Consider the following 20,139-nt stretch of genomic DNA (forward strand, 5'->3'; position numbering starts at 1 on the left):
GCTCACCTGCAATGTGCTGGCTGCAGCTTCCCCGCTGCCCCCATTGGCCCGGGATGGCGAACCGCGGCCAGTGGAGGCCGCGATCGGCAGAACCTGCCGCATCAGCAGGTAAATAAACTGGCCTGGCCCGGCCCGCCAGGGTGCTTACCCCGGCGAGCCATGTGCCAAACGTTGCCAACCCCTGTAGTATAGGATACAAAGAGACACTGTCCCTGTCCCAAGGAACTTGCATTATACAAGTCCTTTTGGGAAAAAAATCAATTTGTTTAAAAGTTGGGAAGGGTAAATGGAGATGAATGCCCAGGGAAAACAAGTTCCACACGTTGGGGGCCACTGTAACAAAAATACAGTTGTCTGCTCAGCTAAAGAACAAAGTTCAGGGCAACTTTCAGTGACATTTTCAGTGTAACCATTGCCTGTACTATTGAGGGCTTTAAGAATTACCGTGATCAGATTAAACTCTGACACTTCATATGTAGTCAAAGAGGAGAACATGGAGCATCCATAATTAATTGCTGTTACGTATCTCAATGAGCAGATGTAGTGCTGAGTGACTGAGACAGGTTTCTTTTTACACTGTAATCCTGTCACACAACTGTCTCATGATCCATGGGTTTCTAATCCCATCATCTGACAAGCAGACTAAACAAGGCACATCCAGCTCCCTTAAAGGGCCGGTCTCACCCTGACATGCTCCTCCCCCTCCCCCACCCCGGAAAAAAAAAGACTTGGCCATCTCCAGGCAGGCTCTGTCTGATTCTCTGCTTCCTGCTCCAGAAAGTCTACTTTTCTGGCCCAATTTCTCCAGCTCTTCTTTTACTTGGCTGGCCTCAAAGTAGCTGGTCACTTTCCTGAAGAATGTCCTTCAGTTAGTGTATCTGGAGGTGAAGTCCTTCCAGCATAGATATGTGGATTCTAATCTTTGCTTTACTTCAGCTAATTCATCACTTTCTTGCAGGGCCTTCTGTCTAGCTTGCTTTGAAGCATTAATTTCCTCCTAATGCTTATTGGCCAAGGAGGTTAGGCCCTCATAGCCATCCCTTTCAGTGCTGTGTTGGTAAGTCTGGAAACAGTAAGAAGCACTCATGACTGCAGGGTCTGGTGCTTTGTTTGTGCAGGTGCTTTGTTTGTGCTGATCTCAAACGCTTCTGTGTCCAATCTTATGATACATTTCAGTAGTTTTCACTGGCCAGGTTCCTTTGCTACTTGGTGTTCTCTGCCCATGCTTGCAACTGTGCTGCTTCCTTGATGCTTGTGGTTAATCTCCTCAACCAGTGTAGAGCCTCTCCAGATCCACCTTCTGTTTCAATTCCCCCTCCACGTCCCTTGTTAGGGGAAGGATCTGTATTTCATGCTCTCATGCTTTTGCTTCAGCATGGTCCCGCTCTTCTGCATACTAGGCAGAGAGATTCTTCTCAGCTATTTACTGCTCCAGTTCCTTTGTCTAAATTTACGGTTCACTTTGGTAAATTTCATGGTTTCAGATATTTAAATCTGAAATTTCAGTGTTGTAAACATGGAGGTCCTGACCCAAAAGAGAGTTGTGGAGGGATTGCAAGGCTATTGTAGGGGGCCTTCAGAGCCAGCGGCTGCTGGCTGGGAGCCGAGCTCTGAAGGCAGTGCTGCTGCCATCAACAACACAGAAGTGAGTATGGTATGGTATTGCCACCCTTACTTCTGTGCTGCCGGCAGAGGTGGGTCTTACCTGGCCGTGGGAGCAGCTTGTTCAGGAGAAGAGGAAGTCCCATCCCTGCACAGCCTGGCTGGGACAAGTAGCTGGAGCCCGGTGCATGGTAGGAGCCCACAGCTAGGGCACCCCCCACCTGCCCCTCCCTAGCTCTTGAGGTTTAAATGGGCCATGGTCTGCCTGTGGGGGTGACCACAACATCCCCCTGACCATGGAGCCCTGGGCTGTCACCAATGTCACCCACTCATAAGGCCATCCCTGCTCCCCCCCAACAACGTGACAACCTCTCTCCCCATATCATGCCACCCTCACTTCTGCGCTATTGCTGGCAATGATGATCAGCTAACCTAGCTGGGTGCCTGGCCAGCAGCCGCCACTATTTCACCACCCAGCTCTGAAGGCAGTGCAGAACTAAGGGAGGCAATACCGCGACCTCCCTACAGTAGTCAGATTTCATGGGGGAGATTCGATTTCACAGTCTGTGATGGGTTTTTCACAGCCATGAATTTGGTAGGGTTCTACTTATAGGTTGATGACTTGGTCATTGTCAAAGTTCAGTCATCAAGCTCATGGCTGTGGCTGCAGCTGTACCTGTAGCTCACTCTTGTCACTGGGCCTCTTTTCGCAAATCAAGCATCTGTGCCTGCATTTCAGTTTCAGCATAGAGTTTAGCTGGCTCCTTCTCATTTTTCTGCTCTTAAAAGTATCATCTCATGTTATCTTGTACTACCGTCATAACCTGTGATCTCGTAACTTGCTTTCAAATCTGGGCATGCAGATTATGGAGCTGGATGATGACTCTATCCCAGCTCTTGTTAGCTATGCTGCTATGGCTCATTAGCTCCTTTAAGACTATCACCAGCTTCTTCCTTTTGGCCACAGCCAGGGAGTGCTACTTTATTTCCAAGTCTAGCTTACTGCCAGTGGGCTATTTTTGTTTTCAGCTCCAGCAGTCTATCAGGTTCATGAACCGTTAACAGGATAATCCAGTACTGAAAACTGCTTGTGAGCATGTCTATACTAGCCTGTGTATATAGACCTGCTATAATCTCCTCACTTCCTGGGGAATTATTTTCCTTTTGTCTTCCCAAAGCTATGAACATCAGCTGTTCTAGGGTGACTCATTTCCTCAGAGTTGTAGTTCTTAAAAGAGTAGACCCTTAAGTTCCCCACCAGGAACACTCTACTCATGCTGCTGCCTGCTTTTCAGCATTGGTACTTCCTAAGAGCAAGCTTCCAGGTCTGCAATTGCCTGGCAAACCTCCTAAGCATGTCTCCTTTCTGGTCCCACTTGAGTTCCCCTGCCTTACTACCAGACCACCCTAGTACCAACACCTCTGCCATTCTAACTTCCTTTGTCCAGATTTCTCACAAGTAGACCACGAATATATCCTTCCTGTGCCTAGGGGAATCATTGCTTGGTCATGAACAGGACGTGCACTAGGAACTACTGATTCCTCTCTAGTTCCTGCTGCTGACAGGGGTGGGCTTCCTGCTAATGCTGTTTAGCAGTGAGTTGTACTGTCTGTTGCTGCTGCTGTGCCACTAGCTGCACTGCCTCTAGGTGATGGCTCGTCAGCAGGCACATGAGGGCAGCTTGGGTCTGTTCCTGTACCCTGGTCTACTGTTGCAGTGCCACAAACTGAAGCTGCTGCTGCTCTTCCGCTGTGACTTATAGCTGCTGCTGTTTCATCAGGAGATGTAATACTTCTGCCATAGTCCCTCTTGCATGGGGAGGAGAGTCTCTGAGCTCATCCACTCAGGGTGGATAAAAATCCATGACTAAAGAAAAAAAAAAAAAAAAAAATCCTTGGATTTTTAAATTTAATTTTAAAAAGGGTTATTTAAAAATATGTATTTAAAATTGAAATTGAAAACCTACATTAAGGCCTGAACCTATTATGTCTATTAAAATTTAAATAAAGAAATATATGTATTGCTTAATATTTTGCTTCCAAGTTTTAAAGATAGTCAGACCACTGAACTGGTGGAGGTCATTGGCTGGGCATCTGGAACCAGAGTTAGTTGAAGTGCTAAACCAGCTTTTGACAGTAGTAGCCTCTTCTGCAGATGCACAGAGAATATTTTCTTCATTTCAGTTCATTTAACTAGTTCAGTTCAATTACCACTAGCTCATTCAAAGTTAAGAAGCCAACTGGAAATTGCAGAAGTAGGAAAGCTTATCCTTTTCCAATTTATAAATATAAACTAGGTCTGAGAGGATGTGATCTACTATTTCTAAAATCTTGAAGATCATGGTGGCCAGAAACAATCAGTTCAGCTCACTAATTACAGATAATACTTCCTTTGTTTAAGATAGCAACCTAAGAATGGCTATGCAGGACCCAGTATCCTATCCTCAATGAGTGGCCAGTGCTAGAGGGAAGTGGACAAAACAGGGCAATTTCTTGAGCGTTCCATTCCATCTGTTATGTTAGTGAGAGGTTTAGGGACAACCAGAGCTTGGGGTTGCGTCCCTGACCATCTTGGCTAATAGCCATTAATAGACATATCCTCCATGAACTTATCTAATTTTTTTTTTTAAATCCAGTTATATATTTGGCTTCACAACATCCCCTGGCAATGTGTTCCACAGATTGACTGTGTTGTGTATGATAAAGTATTTCCTTATGTTTTAAACCTGCTGCCTATTCATTTCATTGGTTGACCCCAGGTTTATGTGTTATGTGAAGGGGGTAAATAACAATTAATTCATGATTTTATAGACCTCTGTGGTATCTCCTCTCAGTCTTGTCTTTTCCAAGACGAACAGTCCCAGTTGTCTTAATTTCTCCTGAGATGACATAGTCCATACTTGTAATCATTTTTGTTGCCCTTCTCTGTATTTTTTCCAATTCTAATATATCTTTTTAGAAATGGAGCAACCAGAACTGCACACAATATTCAAGCTGTGGGAGTAACAATGGATTTATATAGTGGTATTATGATATTTTCTGTTTTATTTATCCCTTCCCTACCGATTCGTACTATTGTTAGCTTTTTTGACTGTCTGCTCCTCTATTCAGGATGATTTCCAGATCTTTCTTGAGTGGTAACAGCTAATTTAGATGCCATAATTTTGTATGTATAGTTAAGATTGTTTCTCAAGGTGCATTACGTTGCATGTATCAACATTGCATTTCATCTGCCATTTTCTTGCTCAGTCACCCTGTTTTGGGAGATCCCTCTGGACAGTCTACTCACCAAGCAGAGACAACGTGAACAAGCTAGTCTTGCTCCCACATAAAGTGCAATCCTTACTAGCCTGGTGGGAGAATGAAGATCGTTTGCTTCTCTCCCAGCAGAGACGACCTTGATCATGGACATTTCTTTGTCAGAGTAGAGCAGTCACCTAGACCAGGGGTTGGCAGAAGTGGTGTGCCGAGTCTTCATTTATTCACTCTAATTTAAGGTTTTGCGTGCCAGTAATACATTTTAACTCTTTAGGTCTCTTTCTATGTCTATAATCTATAACTAAACTATTGTTGTATGTAAAGTAAATAAGGTTTTTAAAATGTTTAAGAAGCTTCATTTAAACTTAAATTAAAATGCAGAGCCCCCTGGACTGGTGGCCAGGACCTGGGCAGTGTGAGTGCCACTGAAAATCAGCTCGCGTGCCGTCTTTGGCACACATGCCATAGGTTGCCTATTCCTGACCTAGACTAACAGCACAAGGGAGGGATATGGACTTCCCTAGAATCCAGAATGCACATAAACTTGCTTGAACTGTTGGCAGTCCCCAAAGCCTGGAAGCATTTTCACCCTCTAATTCAGTCCCTACATGTTCATGTGAAGTCAGACATGTCAATAGTGTTGTGCTTCAATAAGTAAGGGGCAGCAAGGTCCACCACTCTCTGTATAGAGGCTGTCAGGCTGTGGAAATGGTGCATTTGCCACCAGATCTGTGTCAGCAGTACATCTGCTGGGTATGCACAACTCACTGGTAGAGAATCTCAGTAGAAGTTTTCCCCAGGAGCGTGAATGGGAGTTGCACAATTCTGCAGTATAGAACATATTTCATCAGTGGGGAGCCCTTTTTGCGTCTCGGAGTCCTGGGGCCTTTTTGCATCTCATGAGAACAGAAAATGCAAAATCTTCTGTTCCGGGGGAGTGCAAGGTCAAGGCTCCAGAGGAGATGACTGTAAGCTACCATTGTGATGCATAGGGCCGGCACCAGGCAACCAAGCACATGCTTGGGGCGGCACCTGGTAAGGGGCGGCCAATCTTGGGGAGGCGAGGGGGGGCAGCGCGGCACGGCATTCCGGGGGGGGGGGCACTCCAGCGGTGCTCGGCGGGGGGGCGGCGCAGGGGGCTCGGTGGGGCGGCGCATTTTTTTTTGCTGCTTGGGGCAGCAAAAAAGTTAGAACCGGCCCTGGTGGTGCATCTGTGAAAAAGACAATTGTGATCCTAGAATGTATCAAGTGAGACATTTTTAGTAGAGATAGAGGAGTATTAATGCCATTGTACAAGACATTGGTAAGACCTCATTTGGAATACTGTGTACAGTTCTGATAACCCTTCATCATTCAAGAAAGATGAATTCAAACGAACTGGTGCAGAGAAGAGCTACTAGGATGATCTGGGGAATGAAGGGCCTATCTAATGAGAAGATTGATAGTTTGCCTTGTTTAATCCAGCAAAAAGAAGACTGAGAGAGGATATGATTGCTACCTATAAACACATCAGGGAGAGGTGTTTAAATACCAAGGAGGGTGAAGAGTTGTTTAAGCTCAAGGACAATATTGGCACAAGAACAAATGGGTGTAAACTGACCATAAACAAATTCAGGCTGGAAGTTAAAGGTTTCTGACCATTAAAGGGTGAGGTTCTGGAACAGCGTCCCAGTAGGAGTTGTGGGAGCAAACAACTAAATTAGTTTTGAGAGAGAGCTGCATAAATTTATCAGTTTGATTATATGATGGGGTTGCTTGTGATGGTAAGGGACAGTACTCAGCAGCCTTGGGGCTCAACTTCGTCTTATGTTCCTAAAAGCTCATGCTTCAGGGTTACAGCCAGCCACCTGGAGGCATCAGGAAAGAAATGTTAGTCCCCTAGTGCATTCTGTGGTTTGTGGCTTTTTTTTTTTTTTTTTTTTTTTTTTTAAATCTCCTTCCTCTGAAGCATCAGGGATGGCCCTGGGTGGAGATAAGGTTAAGGCAACCTTAACAAAAGCAGTGTTACCGGCTCCACCTGTAATACAAAATTTTCAGTTTTGATGGTAAAGATGAGAGGAAGAGTGGAGTGCTAAGATGGCGATCTTTATGGAACTGCTTAGAGGAGGGATCTTGGTGTAGAAAAAGACCCAAAGAAAGAAATTTGTATGGATCTGGAATGTGGTTCAGAAGAATGAAGTGAACTTCAGTGTTGAAGGCACAACTGAGATAAAATAAATTAACTACTCTTCAGCAGAAAGATCATTCACTACATAAAACTGCCCTTTCTGTGCTATAGGCAAAATGAAAGTGAGGGAATAATATTGTGTAAAACATGGTTGGGGAGATGAGACTTCGTTTTTCCAGATGCTTCACTGAGAGAATTGAAAGATAGGGTGGGAGTGCCAGAGTTGAGAAGAAGGTGCTTTATTAAATGAGGCTTGACAATGATTGAAACCTTCCCAAATCTAAGATCTAAGGAGAAAAGGAGTTGACAGTGGCAGCCATGCATGGATCAAGTATGGGAAGACCAGCCCAAATAGGAAAGGGGAAGGGGATCAAGGGAAGCAGTACTTTTTTGTAGGGTTGGATGTCTGAAAGGTGAAGGAAGAGGAAGAAAATTCTTTCATTCCCAATTATGATAATGAATTATGGTAATTAGACTTGAATTGTGGGATGAGAGTAATGGTACAGAAGGAAGAGAGAGGACTACCAGCACGCTAGGAATTAAAGCAAAAATAGAAAGCAGGCTTTGCAACCTGATTAGCATCTTTGCAGAGTATTTGAGGTTTTATAGAGAGGACATCATGAAATTAGGAAAAGCCATCTTAAATCTTGGTTTAAGAAATATTAGAATGAAAAAATGGTGTCAGTATTGCGTAGAACTACCCCTGCTGACTGGAATGGTATTTCCTCTAATACTCAATTAGCTGCTGGGCATTAATGAAAATCTCAAAAGATGGAGTAGAAGAAGAATCTGGAAAGAATGATACTTGGAATTTCGCTATTGTGAAGGGTTCCAAACTGCAGTGAATGTTTTTGTTCTACAATACATATTTACTCTTAAATATTTTTCTTAAATACTGAAGGTGTTTGTTATTTATTTTGTGAGTATTATGCACAGTTATCATAGTGAGGAACATTTTGTATTGCACCATTTTTGGTGTGTGTTCCAGTGGCATTGAAATGGATCCACCCCCTTTTTTTTTTCCCCAGAGGAAGGGTACACCCTTTAGAGGCTGGGCTTCATTTGTCATGCATTCCCCCATGACAGACTTAGCAAACTGCAGCTTAGTAGTTAAACTAGTTGGTACTTTCTGCAGCTTGTGTCTGGAAAAAGCTTTTGTTTTCTCTGAATTGCTGGCATGCTGTTTATTTTGATGCTAAAAAACAGAATTTCTCAGTTTTTTGAGCTGTTTTCTGGCTAAGAATGCAGGCAAGAGCAAATACTAGAAGTGTTAAAAAAGAGCTTGTTATTGAGTCTCCCCAACAATACAGGGATGCAGCTCCATGTGAAGTAGAAGTGGAAAGTCCAGTAGAAGTGCTGGTAAGAATTGTGTAGATAAGAGATATGTTCCCCAACTGTTCTTAGTTCTCACTCTTTCTGGGAAGCTTCTAGGTTTCACTAGTGAGTCAGGTTTCAACATTCACTTTTTGCTGATGCTGATGTATGCATTTTCAGATCAATTCTCTTCGATTCTTTTCAATGAGTACATGAATGTTTGTATTATCTATGCATCTTTGGTTTTCCATGAGGCTCCTTTGTTTAAGGATGGCAAAATATTCTTTTTATTTTTGTTTTTTGTTCCCTGGCTCTTACTTCCTAACTGTCTATTTTGTGTTTAGTTGGTCTAAAGTTGTCGTACACCTCTTTAAATGGAGGTAAAAACTTAATTTGTGAACTATGTAAGCAGTACACGACTGTAAATGTATTTTTAGTTGGCAGTGTGTTTTTAAATTTTAGAGATTTTCTGAATTGTTCCTTAAATATTTTAAGTACCTATATTACAGACATCAGAATTTGTCTTAATTAAATTATTTTTGAGATTAGTCTAGTCTATTCAGGTATGCTTAGTTTAAGGTTACTTTTCAACCTGTGTAGAATACAGGATTTTTAAAATCTTACTTGCTAAAAAACTTCAGTAAGGAAAAGTGAATAATTTGTGTATTTTCTGAGGGAGGAATTTCAGAAAGGGGTTTATTCTGTATTGTTGTGTGGGCTGTATGCTTCTGTTGGAATTTTTATAATACATAAGAAAGCATAGTATTTTTGCAAGTGAGCTGCAAGAAATCCTCCAACACATTACAGCTAAAACAATTAACCTTTTCAGATATTAGTCAAGGGGATTGTTAAGCTAGTAAACAATACATTTATACTTCATTATTAAAAATGAGTGCTCTACTGCTGTGGTTCTCAACCAGGAGTATACGTACCCCTGGGGGTATGCTGTGGTCTTCCATGGGGTACATGAACTCATCTAGATATTTGCCTAATTTTACAGCAGGTTACGTAAAAAGCACCATCACAAAGTCAGTATAAACTAAAACTTCATACAGACGATGAGTTTTTTTTATACTGCTTTATATACTATACACTGAAATGTAAGTACAATATTTATATTCCAGTTGATTTTTTTTTTATAATTGTATGGTAAAAATGAGAAAGCAAGCAATTTTTCAGTAATAGTGTGCTGTGACACTTTTCTGTATTTTTGTCTGATTTTGTAAGCAAGTAGTTTTTAAGTGATGTGAAATTTGGGGTACGCAAGACAAATCAAACTCCTGAAAGGAGTACAGTAGTCTCGAAAGGTTGAGAGCCACTGATTGATTGGTACTGGCAAATTAGATCCATAAGATGTTAATTGTGTGGCTTATTAGCAAATAATTTTTAAAATGCCTGGCCAAAATTTTCAAATTTGGGGGCCAAAATCCACAATTGGAGAACCTAAATAAGTAGTCTTGATTTCATTTGCTTTCACACCTGTGGGAAATGTGGGTATTCAGCACCTTTGAAAACTAAGGCACCTAAAAAAAAGCAGCCTCACTGGATTTAGACACCCAAGTTTAAAAACATTTTTTTTTTTTTTTGCCCATGCATATATAAGAAACTGTTCTTGTAATGTGTCTTCATTAGGAGAATTCCATCTTGTATATCACTGGAAGTCTAATCTGTCCCCATAGGAACTGTCTGCTAGTAAGAAAATATAATGCAAGAGAAGTCCACTTCTCTAAATCGGGTAGGCAACCTATGGCACGCATGCCGATGGCGGCACGCGAGCTGATTTTCAGTGGCACTCACACTGCCCGGGTTCTGGCCACCGGTCCAGGGGGCTCTGCATTTTAATTTTAAATGAAGCTTCTTAAACTTTTAAAAAACCTTATTTATTTTACATACAACAGTAGTGTAGTTATATATCATAGACTTATAGAAAGAGACCTTCTAATAACGTTAAAATGTATTACTGGCATGTGAAACCAAATTAGAGTGAATAAATGAAGACTTGGCACACCACATCTGAAAGGTTGCCGACCCCTGCTCTAAATCTTTTTTTTTTTAATTCAGGAAAGCCATTATTTAAACTTGTTTTATGTGGGGTACATTTTATTTTGGTCCACATCTTCATCTTAGCAATGTGAGCTAATGTTTTTGTGTGGCTTTCTTGCCCCCCTTTGGAATGTTTAGCTTCCTTATTTAGAACTGGGTCTTTTGTTCTATTCTGCAAGCAAAATAACTATGTATATATACAAACAAAACAAAAGTGTGCTTCATTCTGTCAGTATAGCACTCAGCTGGTGCAAACTGTGTTGATACAGCTATAGTTCACAGGGGATATTATGGGTTTTTTTTGTTTTCCCAGGAATGTTTTGAGAGGGTAATAAAACAATGTTTCTGCAGAATAGAACAAAAGACCCAGTTCTCAATAAGGAAGCTAAGACTCTTTTCTCTGAACCTACTCCTGTTTTTCAACATCCATCTTGAATTATGAACACTAGAACTGAACACAGTATTTCAGCCATGGTCACAGCAATGTCTAATACAGAGGTCAAATAATCTCAGTACTGCTACTTGAGATTCCCCTATTTATCACATTAGCCCTTTTAGCCACAGGTCGTGCATTGGGAGCTCATGTTCAGCTGATCATCCACCATGACCCCCAAAATCTTTTTTAGAGTCACTGCTTTCCCCGATAGTGTCCCCCATCCTGTAAGTAATGACCTACGTTCTTTGTTCCTATATATATGCATTTACTTGTATCAGTGGCATGTCCTTATTATTATTTACCACTCCCCCATTTTTGTGTCATTTGCAAACTTCATCAGTGATGATTTTGTGTTTTCTTCTAGGTCACTGATAAAAATGTTAATTAGAGTAGGGCCAACAATTGAGCCCTACAGGACTCCACTGGAAACACATCCATTTGATGATGATTCCCTGTTTACAATTGCATTTTGAAGCCTATCAGGAGCCAGCATTTAATCCATGTAATGTGTGCCATGTTGACTTCAGCATTCTGGTGTTTTTTAATCAAAATATAATGTGGCACCAAGTCAGATGCCTTACAGAAGTGTGTTACATCAACAATATTACCTTGTATCAACATCATTTGTAATCTCATTACAAAAAACAAAACGAGTTAGACAGGTTCTATTTTCCATAAACCCATGTTGATTGGCATTAAGTATATTACCCTCTTTTAATTCTTTATTAAATAAGTCCTGTATTAGCTGCTCCATTATCTTGCTCAGGATTGGTGTCAGACCGACAGGCCTGTAATAACTCAGGTCATCTCATTTACCCATTTTAAATACTGGCACAACATTAGCTTTTTTTCCAATCTTCTGGAACTTCCCCAGTATTCTAAGACTTAATGAAAATCAACATTAATGGTTCAGCAAGCTTCTCAGCCAGCTCTCTTAAAACTCTTGGATGTAAGTTATCTGGATCTGCTGTCTTAAATATGACTTTCTTTAGTAGCTGCTGTTTAACATCCTCCTGAGATATTAGTGGAATGGAAAGAGTGTTATCATCCTGATGAGACTACATCATCTGTTAAATACAGAACAGAAATATTTATTGCACACTTCTGCCTTTTATAATTTATTAATAATTCTACCATTTCCATCTAGTAATGGACCAATGCCATTGTCAGGAATCTTTTTGTTCCTAATATATTTTAAAAATTCATTACTGCTTTTAACTCTGACTCTATACTTCTCCTTCTGCCCCTTTGCTTCCCTTATTAGTTTTCTACAAATCCCAGCTTCTGACTTATATTCATTATTGTCAATTTCCCCTTTCTTTCATTTGTTAAAATTTTAAATATAATATGGCTTATAACTGCTTTCACTTCCTTCTAATCCAGGTTAGTTCTTTTAACCAAGCCTTCTTCCTTGATTGTGGCTTATTGGGTATTTAGTAAAATGTTCTTAAAAAATTCCCAGTTATTATTCACATTTTTCTGATTAAATTCTTCCTCCCACCTGATTTAGCTCATAATTGTTTTCAGCTTTGTGGAATTGGTCCGTTTAAAGCACTGTGTGTGTGTGTGTAATATATATGAATGACTGGTTTGGTCATCATTCTGTTTGCACATTATAAATATGATCAAGGCGTGATGACTTGTACCTAAGTTACAATTTAATTTCTAGTTCTATGATCAGTTTCTCTTTGTCTGTCAAGACCAGGTCTAATGTAGAATTTCCCTGTGTTTGTTGTGACACTTTTTCAGTTAGGAAATTATTTATAATATTTAAAAATGCCAAGGATGTTTTAGTACTAGCATGTGTTACTCGAATTGATCTCCTCTATGATCATGCAGCTTTTTTCCTATACATTAAGGATCTGGTAATCCTGTTTTCCGATGAGATTTGGTGTCTTTAGCAGACAACAACTAATACCCCATGTTTATTGATCCATAAGCATTCGGATCATTTGCATCAAATTTTAATTACTAAGGGCTTGGCTACACTCGGGACTTCACAGCGCTGTATGTACTCCACCTCTCCGAAGGGAGTAGCTTGCAGTGCTGCGAGCAAGCGTGCAGCGCTGCAGGCACTGATTACACTGGCACTTTACAGCGCTGTATTCGCTGCGCTCGGGGGTGTGTTTTTTCACACCCCTGAGTGCAGCAAGTTGCAGCGCTGTACAGCACCAGTGTAGCCAAAGCCTCAGAAACAGGTAATGGCATTTTTAGCATAGAATGCTACTCTCCTTCTGCTTTTGTCAACTTGATCCTTCCGAAGTAGGTTGTAACAATAGAATTTAACATTCCAATCTTGTGAATCATCTCACCAGGTTTCAGTAATACCAGCTACATTTTGTATTTGTGCTGATAAATGAATAATCCCAGTTCCTTTTGTTTGTTACCCAGGCTGCTAGCACTGGTGTATAGGCAATTAAAGAATTTCTCCTCTTCATGTCGTTTTGGTTCCTTTATTAATTTTGTCCTCAACATACTGATTTTGTGCTAGAGTGCCCATGTCTTCCCTCCTTTTTAACTCTCCCCTTTTGCTGTTAGTTTAATGCCCCTCGTACACCTATCCCTTCTCTTACCCTCTCCCTAAAGCTGTCCCCAACCGCCATTTTTTCTCTCTAAATCCTTCCTGGATTGAGGCTGGGTGGTTCCTTATATTGTCTTCACCAGTGGTACTGATTGCACCACTCTATTGTGGGTACAGCATTTATTCACATACTCCTCTCTCCCCCTCACACACCACTCACATACACACAGTCCAATGTCACTGCCCACCCCATGCACACCAGGCAAATATCTGAGGAGAAGCAAACGTGTCTTTATCTTTGAGTTGTCTGGAAATCTTAAATGGCAACAATGCTGTTTGGATAAGTTGCAGCCCGTGAAAGTGCTGCATTCTTCTGAAGAGATTTTGTCTTAGAGTGGCAGAGCTTTTTCTTAGAACAGGGGTAGGCAATCTATGATTTTCAGTGGCAATCACACTGCACAGGTCCTGGCCACCAGTCTGGGGGGCTCTGCATTTTAATGTAATTTTAAATGAAGCTTCTTAAACATTTTAAAAACCTTATTTACTTTACATACAACAATAGTTTAGTTATATATTATAGACTTAAAGAAAAAGACCTTCTAAAAACGTTAAAATGTATTACTGGCACGCGAAACCTTAAATTAGAGTGAATAAATGAAGACTCGGCACACCACTTCTGAAAGGTTGCCGACCCCTGTCTTAGAACAAGGAAAAAGAGATGGGGAAACAGCAAAATGTAAAACTATAGTAGCAAAATCTACATATTTAAAATTATAGATTTATCTTACTCTATAACTCACTCTGACTTCACTCTTACTTTTTGTTCTAAGATTAGTACACTACACGGCCAGACTTTTAGGTTCAATTCAGAAGTCTTATGGACTCTAGTAGAGGAACTCTACCCCTTTTAATTCCTGCAGAAATTATTTTTCCGTGGTCAGCTTTAATTCCCCCAAAGTCTTGATCTTTCAATTTCTCAGGTAAAAGACCTCTTATAAGTAAATTCACAGCCATGAAAAACACGTCACGGACTGTGAAATCTGGTCTTTTGTGTGCTTTTGCCCTATACTCAGATTTCACAGGGGAGACCAGTGTTTCTCAAGTTGGGTGTCCTGACCCAAAAGAGTGTTGTGGGGGAGGTCGCAAGATTATTTTAGGAGGATTGTGGTATTGCCACCATTACTTCTGAACTGCCTTAAAAATAATACATTTCATGACTTCAGCTATTTAAATCTGACATTTCACAGTGTTGTAATTGGAGGGGTCCTAAATGTAAAAGGAGTTGTGGAGGTCACAGGGTTATTGTAGTGGGGGTTGCGATACTGCTACACTTACCTCTGTGCAGCTGCTGGTGGTGGCACTGCCTTCAGAGCTGAGCAGTGGCTGTTGGCCGGGTGCCCAGTTCTGAAGGCAGCGCCCTGCCAGCAGCAGCAGCACAAGTAAGGGTGGCAATACCATACCATGCCATCCTAATTTCTGTGCTGCTGCTGGTGGCAGCTCTGCCTTCAGAGCTGGGCTTCCAGCCAGCTGCTGCCGCTCTTACGTTTAGGACCCCTCCAATTACAACACTGTGAAATTTCAGATTTAAATAGCTGAAATCATGAAATTTATGATTTTTAAAATCCTATGACTGAAATTAAAATGGACTGTGAATTTGGTAAGGCCTTACTTATAAGGCCTGGATGAGTTTAGAAAAGAATGCTTTGGTATGGTGACTCCAATTTTGAAGTGGCAGTAGTGTGGGCACTGTTCTTGTGTCCACTAAAAATATCACACCATGTCATACCTTTTGGCTTTTATGCTTAAAAACTAAGGGCATAATATAGCCCATGGGAAAATATTGGTATGTTTTGGTATTAGTAGTAAATACTGAAAGTATCTGAAGTCCCCAATCAAGATTGAAAACCCACAGTGCTGGGTGCTGAACAAACAGGAAAAATTCCCTGCCCTCGTAGGCTTACAAATTTAAAAACACAAACAGAAGAAGGGTAGGGGATGTGTATAATACATACAATCAGTACAATGAATAGGGTGAAGAATTTGCATATAGTTACATGTAGACAATTCAAGTGACTCTTGATTTTGTTTTACATGTTTTGCTTATTTTAATTATGATCACTTATTTCCCTAAAAAAATCTGACCAAAAAACATAGCTCAGATCAAGATACCCTATGTAATCATTGTTCTTCAATATCAAAAAAGAATCCGTGTATGTTTCTGGGAGCTTGTATGCAATGTGACAGTCCCAGGATATTAGAGAGAGAAGGTGGGTTAGGTAATGTCTTTTATTGGGCCAACTTCTGTTGGTGAGAGAGACAAGCTCTCCCACTTTGTCTTTCTGAGAGATTGTAATTCTTGGAGGCTGTCTCTCTGCCTTCTGTCTCAAAATGCACCTGAGGGATATAGTAATACACAGACAATACCCTCTCTTTAGTATTGATCTGTTAGAGATATCACCCAAGTCCAATCCCCCTGCTTTTCACAGCCTTTACACGGACAAGAGAATTTGGGATTTAACAGTAGGGCCGGCTTTAGGCTGATTCTGCTGAATCAGGCCCCTTGCCTAAGAGGGCCCTGCAGCTGTCCACCCCGCCCCCAGCTCACTTCCCTCTCCTCCCCTCCCCTGAATGCTCCGTCCCCTGCTCCTCCCCTTCCCCTGCTTCCCACGAATCAGATGTTCACGGGAAATCTGAAAACAAGCAGGGGCAGGCGGCAGCAGGTAAACTGGGGGTGGGGTGGGGCGTGAGGAGGGATCCGGAGAGGCACGGCCCAGTCCGGCTCCGGCCGAGCACCCCCGGCCCCGGTGGCTCTGGCTCCTGCTTGGCTCGGACCCAGGGGCGCCGGCCGAGCAGCTCCGGGCTGGGTCGGCTCGGGCCACTGGCCCTGGTTCTGGCCGAGCGCATCGCCCCAGCTCTGGCCCGGCCCCAGCACCGGCCAAGGACCACCGGCTCGAGTGGCTCCGGCCCAGCTCAGCTCGGGCCCTGGGGTGCCGGCCCCGGCCGAGCACCCGCAGCAGCGGCTACGGCCCGGACCCAAGCCCCACAACCCCAGCTGGAACGCGGCCCGATTCCTGGGGGGGTGGGGCTTGACGGTGGCAAACCCCGCCCCCAGGAATCGGGCCCTACTCTTGCTAAAGCTGGCCCTGTTTAACAGGATATTGTTTTTTCATATACTGTTTGTTTTTGTATTTGAATGGAAGAAAAGCCGTATTGGAAGCGGAAGATTATCCACATTCAAATGTGTGACAGTAGTGCAGGATATCTTAAATCTGTTTTATCAAAATGTTTGAGATCTCAGAGGTCACGATTCCCTTGTTAAATTAGCATTGGCAATTGACTAAACATCCATTTGTATTTAATAAAAGCATGATGTTTTGTAATCTGATGTTCATTCAGAACTGAGTCTAAAATTTCAAACGCTGCTTTAGTCCTTCCAGTGTAGATTAGCTCTTAGATAAACAGTATACCTAGGGATTCTGGTTTTTAGTTTAAATTGAAATACATTGATAAAATAACTCTAACTTTATACTTTTTTCAAAAGTTTAATGAAAAAAGCCTGTATTGCATCCTGTCCATTCAGTCTATGGTTTACATCTGGATTGTGTATAGCAGTAGTATAATAAGCACTTCTTTAAGTGTGATTATGGGAGAATATAGGATGTGAACAATAAATCAGATTACCTTTAAAAGATTTACATTTTAAATTTGTTTGAGGTCTTACTAAGGGAAACCTGTTTTTGCTCAAATATATGCAGTATCAAATCACTTATATCTATACTAGTTAATGTTCAGGAAGTAACAAGGTGCTAAATTAGCCAAAACTTAAAAAAGTGAATAGCAATAGTAATCAAAATCGTACTTAAGTGTAACCAATTTCTTTTACAACACGTGCAGTGTTTCTGGTGGATTCTTTGTATAGTTAACTTCTCTGTATAAAAAACAAAACAAAACTTATTTCAGGAGCTGTGCACACTGTTCAGGCTTTTATCTTGACAATTGTACCTTTTGGTCTTATAAGATAGCTTCCATTTTTGGGAAGGGAATGGAGCGTTTGCCACTTGTTGCAGATGAACTTAGCAATGTAACAAGGTTTTCAATTTATTTAATTCATTACAAACTAGGAATACAATAATTTCCCAATTTAGAAATTTTGTACCTGATTCTGATAATTTAGCCAATTTATGTTTTTGTACAAATTTAAAGAAGGAATTTTTTTCTGAATAATTCTAATAACCAGCCTTCGGCGATGGCTATTTTAAGTATGGCTGCCTCTTACCCTCCTAACTCCTTCCCCCAATCTCAGATCAACTTTCACACTGAAAATACAGTAGTAAAAGTAAATAAGTGGGTACCGAAAAACTTAGATACCTGACAAGCCACATACGTATTTCACAATAAATAACTTTCTTACTACTCTTGAGTGCTATTTAGAGGCTCTCGTCTGATCTAAAAATAAATGAAGCTAAATAAAGGTGATCAACTATAAAATGGGTGACCATGGCTCACCACCTTTTATCTGAACATTTACTTTTATGGAGGCACATTCTCCCCATAAGGAGACCCAAGGAGTAAGGAAGGTGGCATCTCTGAATCAAGCAAATAGCTTTTAAAAGAGGGATGAATGACAGTTCAGTAAAAGTCAAATAAAGAAAAACAATGTGGTTTTATATGATGTGCTGTGTATATTACTGACAAATGTGAAGACAAGCGGTGGTTTCCTGGTTCCATTATGTCAGTGCCAAAACTCCTGTTGACCATTTGGGTCAGGATTTCACCCAAGATCTGTGCCCTGAAGAGCTTACATTGTTTAAAGATTCTCAAGTGCAAGTCATGCAGGAAAACAATTCTTGCTTTTAAGATTTTTTTATAATGTATTTTATTTTATTTTGTTTTGTTTTACCTATAGACTGGATCAAGGCCACTGTCCATCTGAGCATATTCTAACCTCAGAGGCCTAAGGAGACAAGAATGTTTTGTTAGCCCCAAACATCTTACATACTAAATTACAGGCTCCTTTTCTTCTCCTTTTGTTAATGCAGACAACAACAAAAAGTAAATTCCAGAACAACTGCAGTAGAGAAATGACTTTCCATAGGATGTGCACAGAACATTTCATGTCATCAGTTAGTCCTCCAGTCTCCGAGGGGAGATTGGGGTGGGTCATGTAAATCTTGTGTATCTTCAGGAAAACTGAATTACAAGGCAAGAGATTCCCTCATCTATAAAGATATAATCAATAGAAGATTTTCATTTTTGTAGTGCAAGTAGCTCCAGGGATCTCCTGAACTAAAAAGTATAATAGTGAACACTGTAATAATTATTATAAACAATGCTGATGTCCACAAAGAAAGAGACCCTATAGCTGCCTTAAGAGAGCAAAATGTCTTAAGAGCTAAAAGTTTTTCCTTCATATTTCATGCTGGAGGCACAAGACCAAAAAGGGAGAATCATGAGCAATTCTTCTGGGAAGGCAGAAGTACGTGGTTAGTAATTATCTCAACTAAGTAAATACCACACCCTAGCTGTAGTCCATAACACAAAAGCACAGCAAGCAAAAGATTTCATCACATATTTTTTATTAGATCCATTTTTTTGTCTAGCATTTTTTTTACTTTAAATGTATTAACTTTTTTACGTACCTTTTGATTGGAGGACTAGTGTTTATAGGCCTTATGCAAAAAGTGAAGAAGGAGAAGATTACATGTATGGCATACAGGGTCAAGAAGAGGGCGATTGAAAGAAAAGCAGGCCGCATTGAAGAAAATAGGTGTGTGGGAAACTTCCCTTCTATGCTAATAAAACACATACTGTGAGTTAGAATAATAGCTAAATTATCTTACACGCAAACAGATCCAAAGATTCTGATTGCAGCTTTCCTCATTTGGTTTTTAATGTAACCTTTTAAAATTGTGTTGCTTTAGAAAGCGATTGAACACTGTTTTTAGAAAACACTCACTTTCCTATTTTCTATTTTACTGTGGGTATAGGTTAGTTTATTATGGGAAGTCTGAACATTCAAACTTGGTTTAAATTGTCAGTGATAGTGTAGCTCAAGAAGGTGGTAGATACTAGACTACCTGAAGTAACTTCTGAGTAATTTATAATCTAAGCATGTGAACGCTGGTAACCTTCCCTGGATAAAGCCTTCCAAGTACAGAGATTTATTATCAAAATTTAACTAATCTGCTTCATACTTGAAAGAAAAAACATCTTTGATGTCTTTTGGCATGATTGATTATAATTCACTTTTTAAAAATAGATTAAGCACCTTGATGACCAGCTAATAATCACTTCATAGATTTAGTATTGTAAATAGTAGAATATAGGATTTTAAATGGTTATTAGATGAAGAAAAAAAATTAGAGAAATAGGTGAGTCCCATTTTATGCAGCTAATTTTTCAGCAAGGGCCAGATTCTGCCATCTGCACTTACGTTGAATAGAAATTACTTCCAGATTAGTTCCATTGACCTTAGCTGATCCAATCAAGAAGTAAATTACTGAGCACATGCAGTAAGTATAGGGTGAGGAGATAGCAAGTGTAAAAAATCGGGATGGGGGTGGGGGTAATAGGTGCCTATATAAGAAAAAGCCTATAACAGGGGTCGGCAACGTTTGGCACGCGGCTCGCCAGGGTAAGCACCCTGACGGGCCGGGCCAGTTTTATTTACCTGCTGACGCGGCAGGTTCGGCCGATCGCGGCCCCCACTGGCCGCGGTTCGCCGTCCCGGGCCAATGCGGGTGGCGAGAAGCCGTGGCCAGCACATCGCTCGCCCGCGCCGCTTCTCGCCGCCCCCAT

The 20,139-nt window shown here is 41.0% G+C and overlaps 1 protein-coding gene across 1 annotated transcript in view; it reads left to right on the top strand.

The window, feature by feature from the left end:
• Positions 1–8,141: 8,141 nt before the first annotated feature.
• The window catches only part of DOCK9 (dedicator of cytokinesis 9), a gene marked incomplete in the record, with an annotated part of 250,627 nt that continues 238,629 nt past the window's right edge, over positions 8,142–20,139 (top strand). Inside the window, 1 exon segment of the mRNA XM_034758221.1 lies at positions 8,142–8,386. Within this exon segment, the coding sequence (XP_034614112.1) occupies positions 8,270–8,386 (117 nt within the window).

This window comes from Trachemys scripta, chromosome 1 (assembly GCF_013100865.1).
Source record: "Trachemys scripta elegans isolate TJP31775 chromosome 1, CAS_Tse_1.0, whole genome shotgun sequence".
NCBI lineage: Eukaryota > Metazoa > Chordata > Testudines > Emydidae > Trachemys > Trachemys scripta.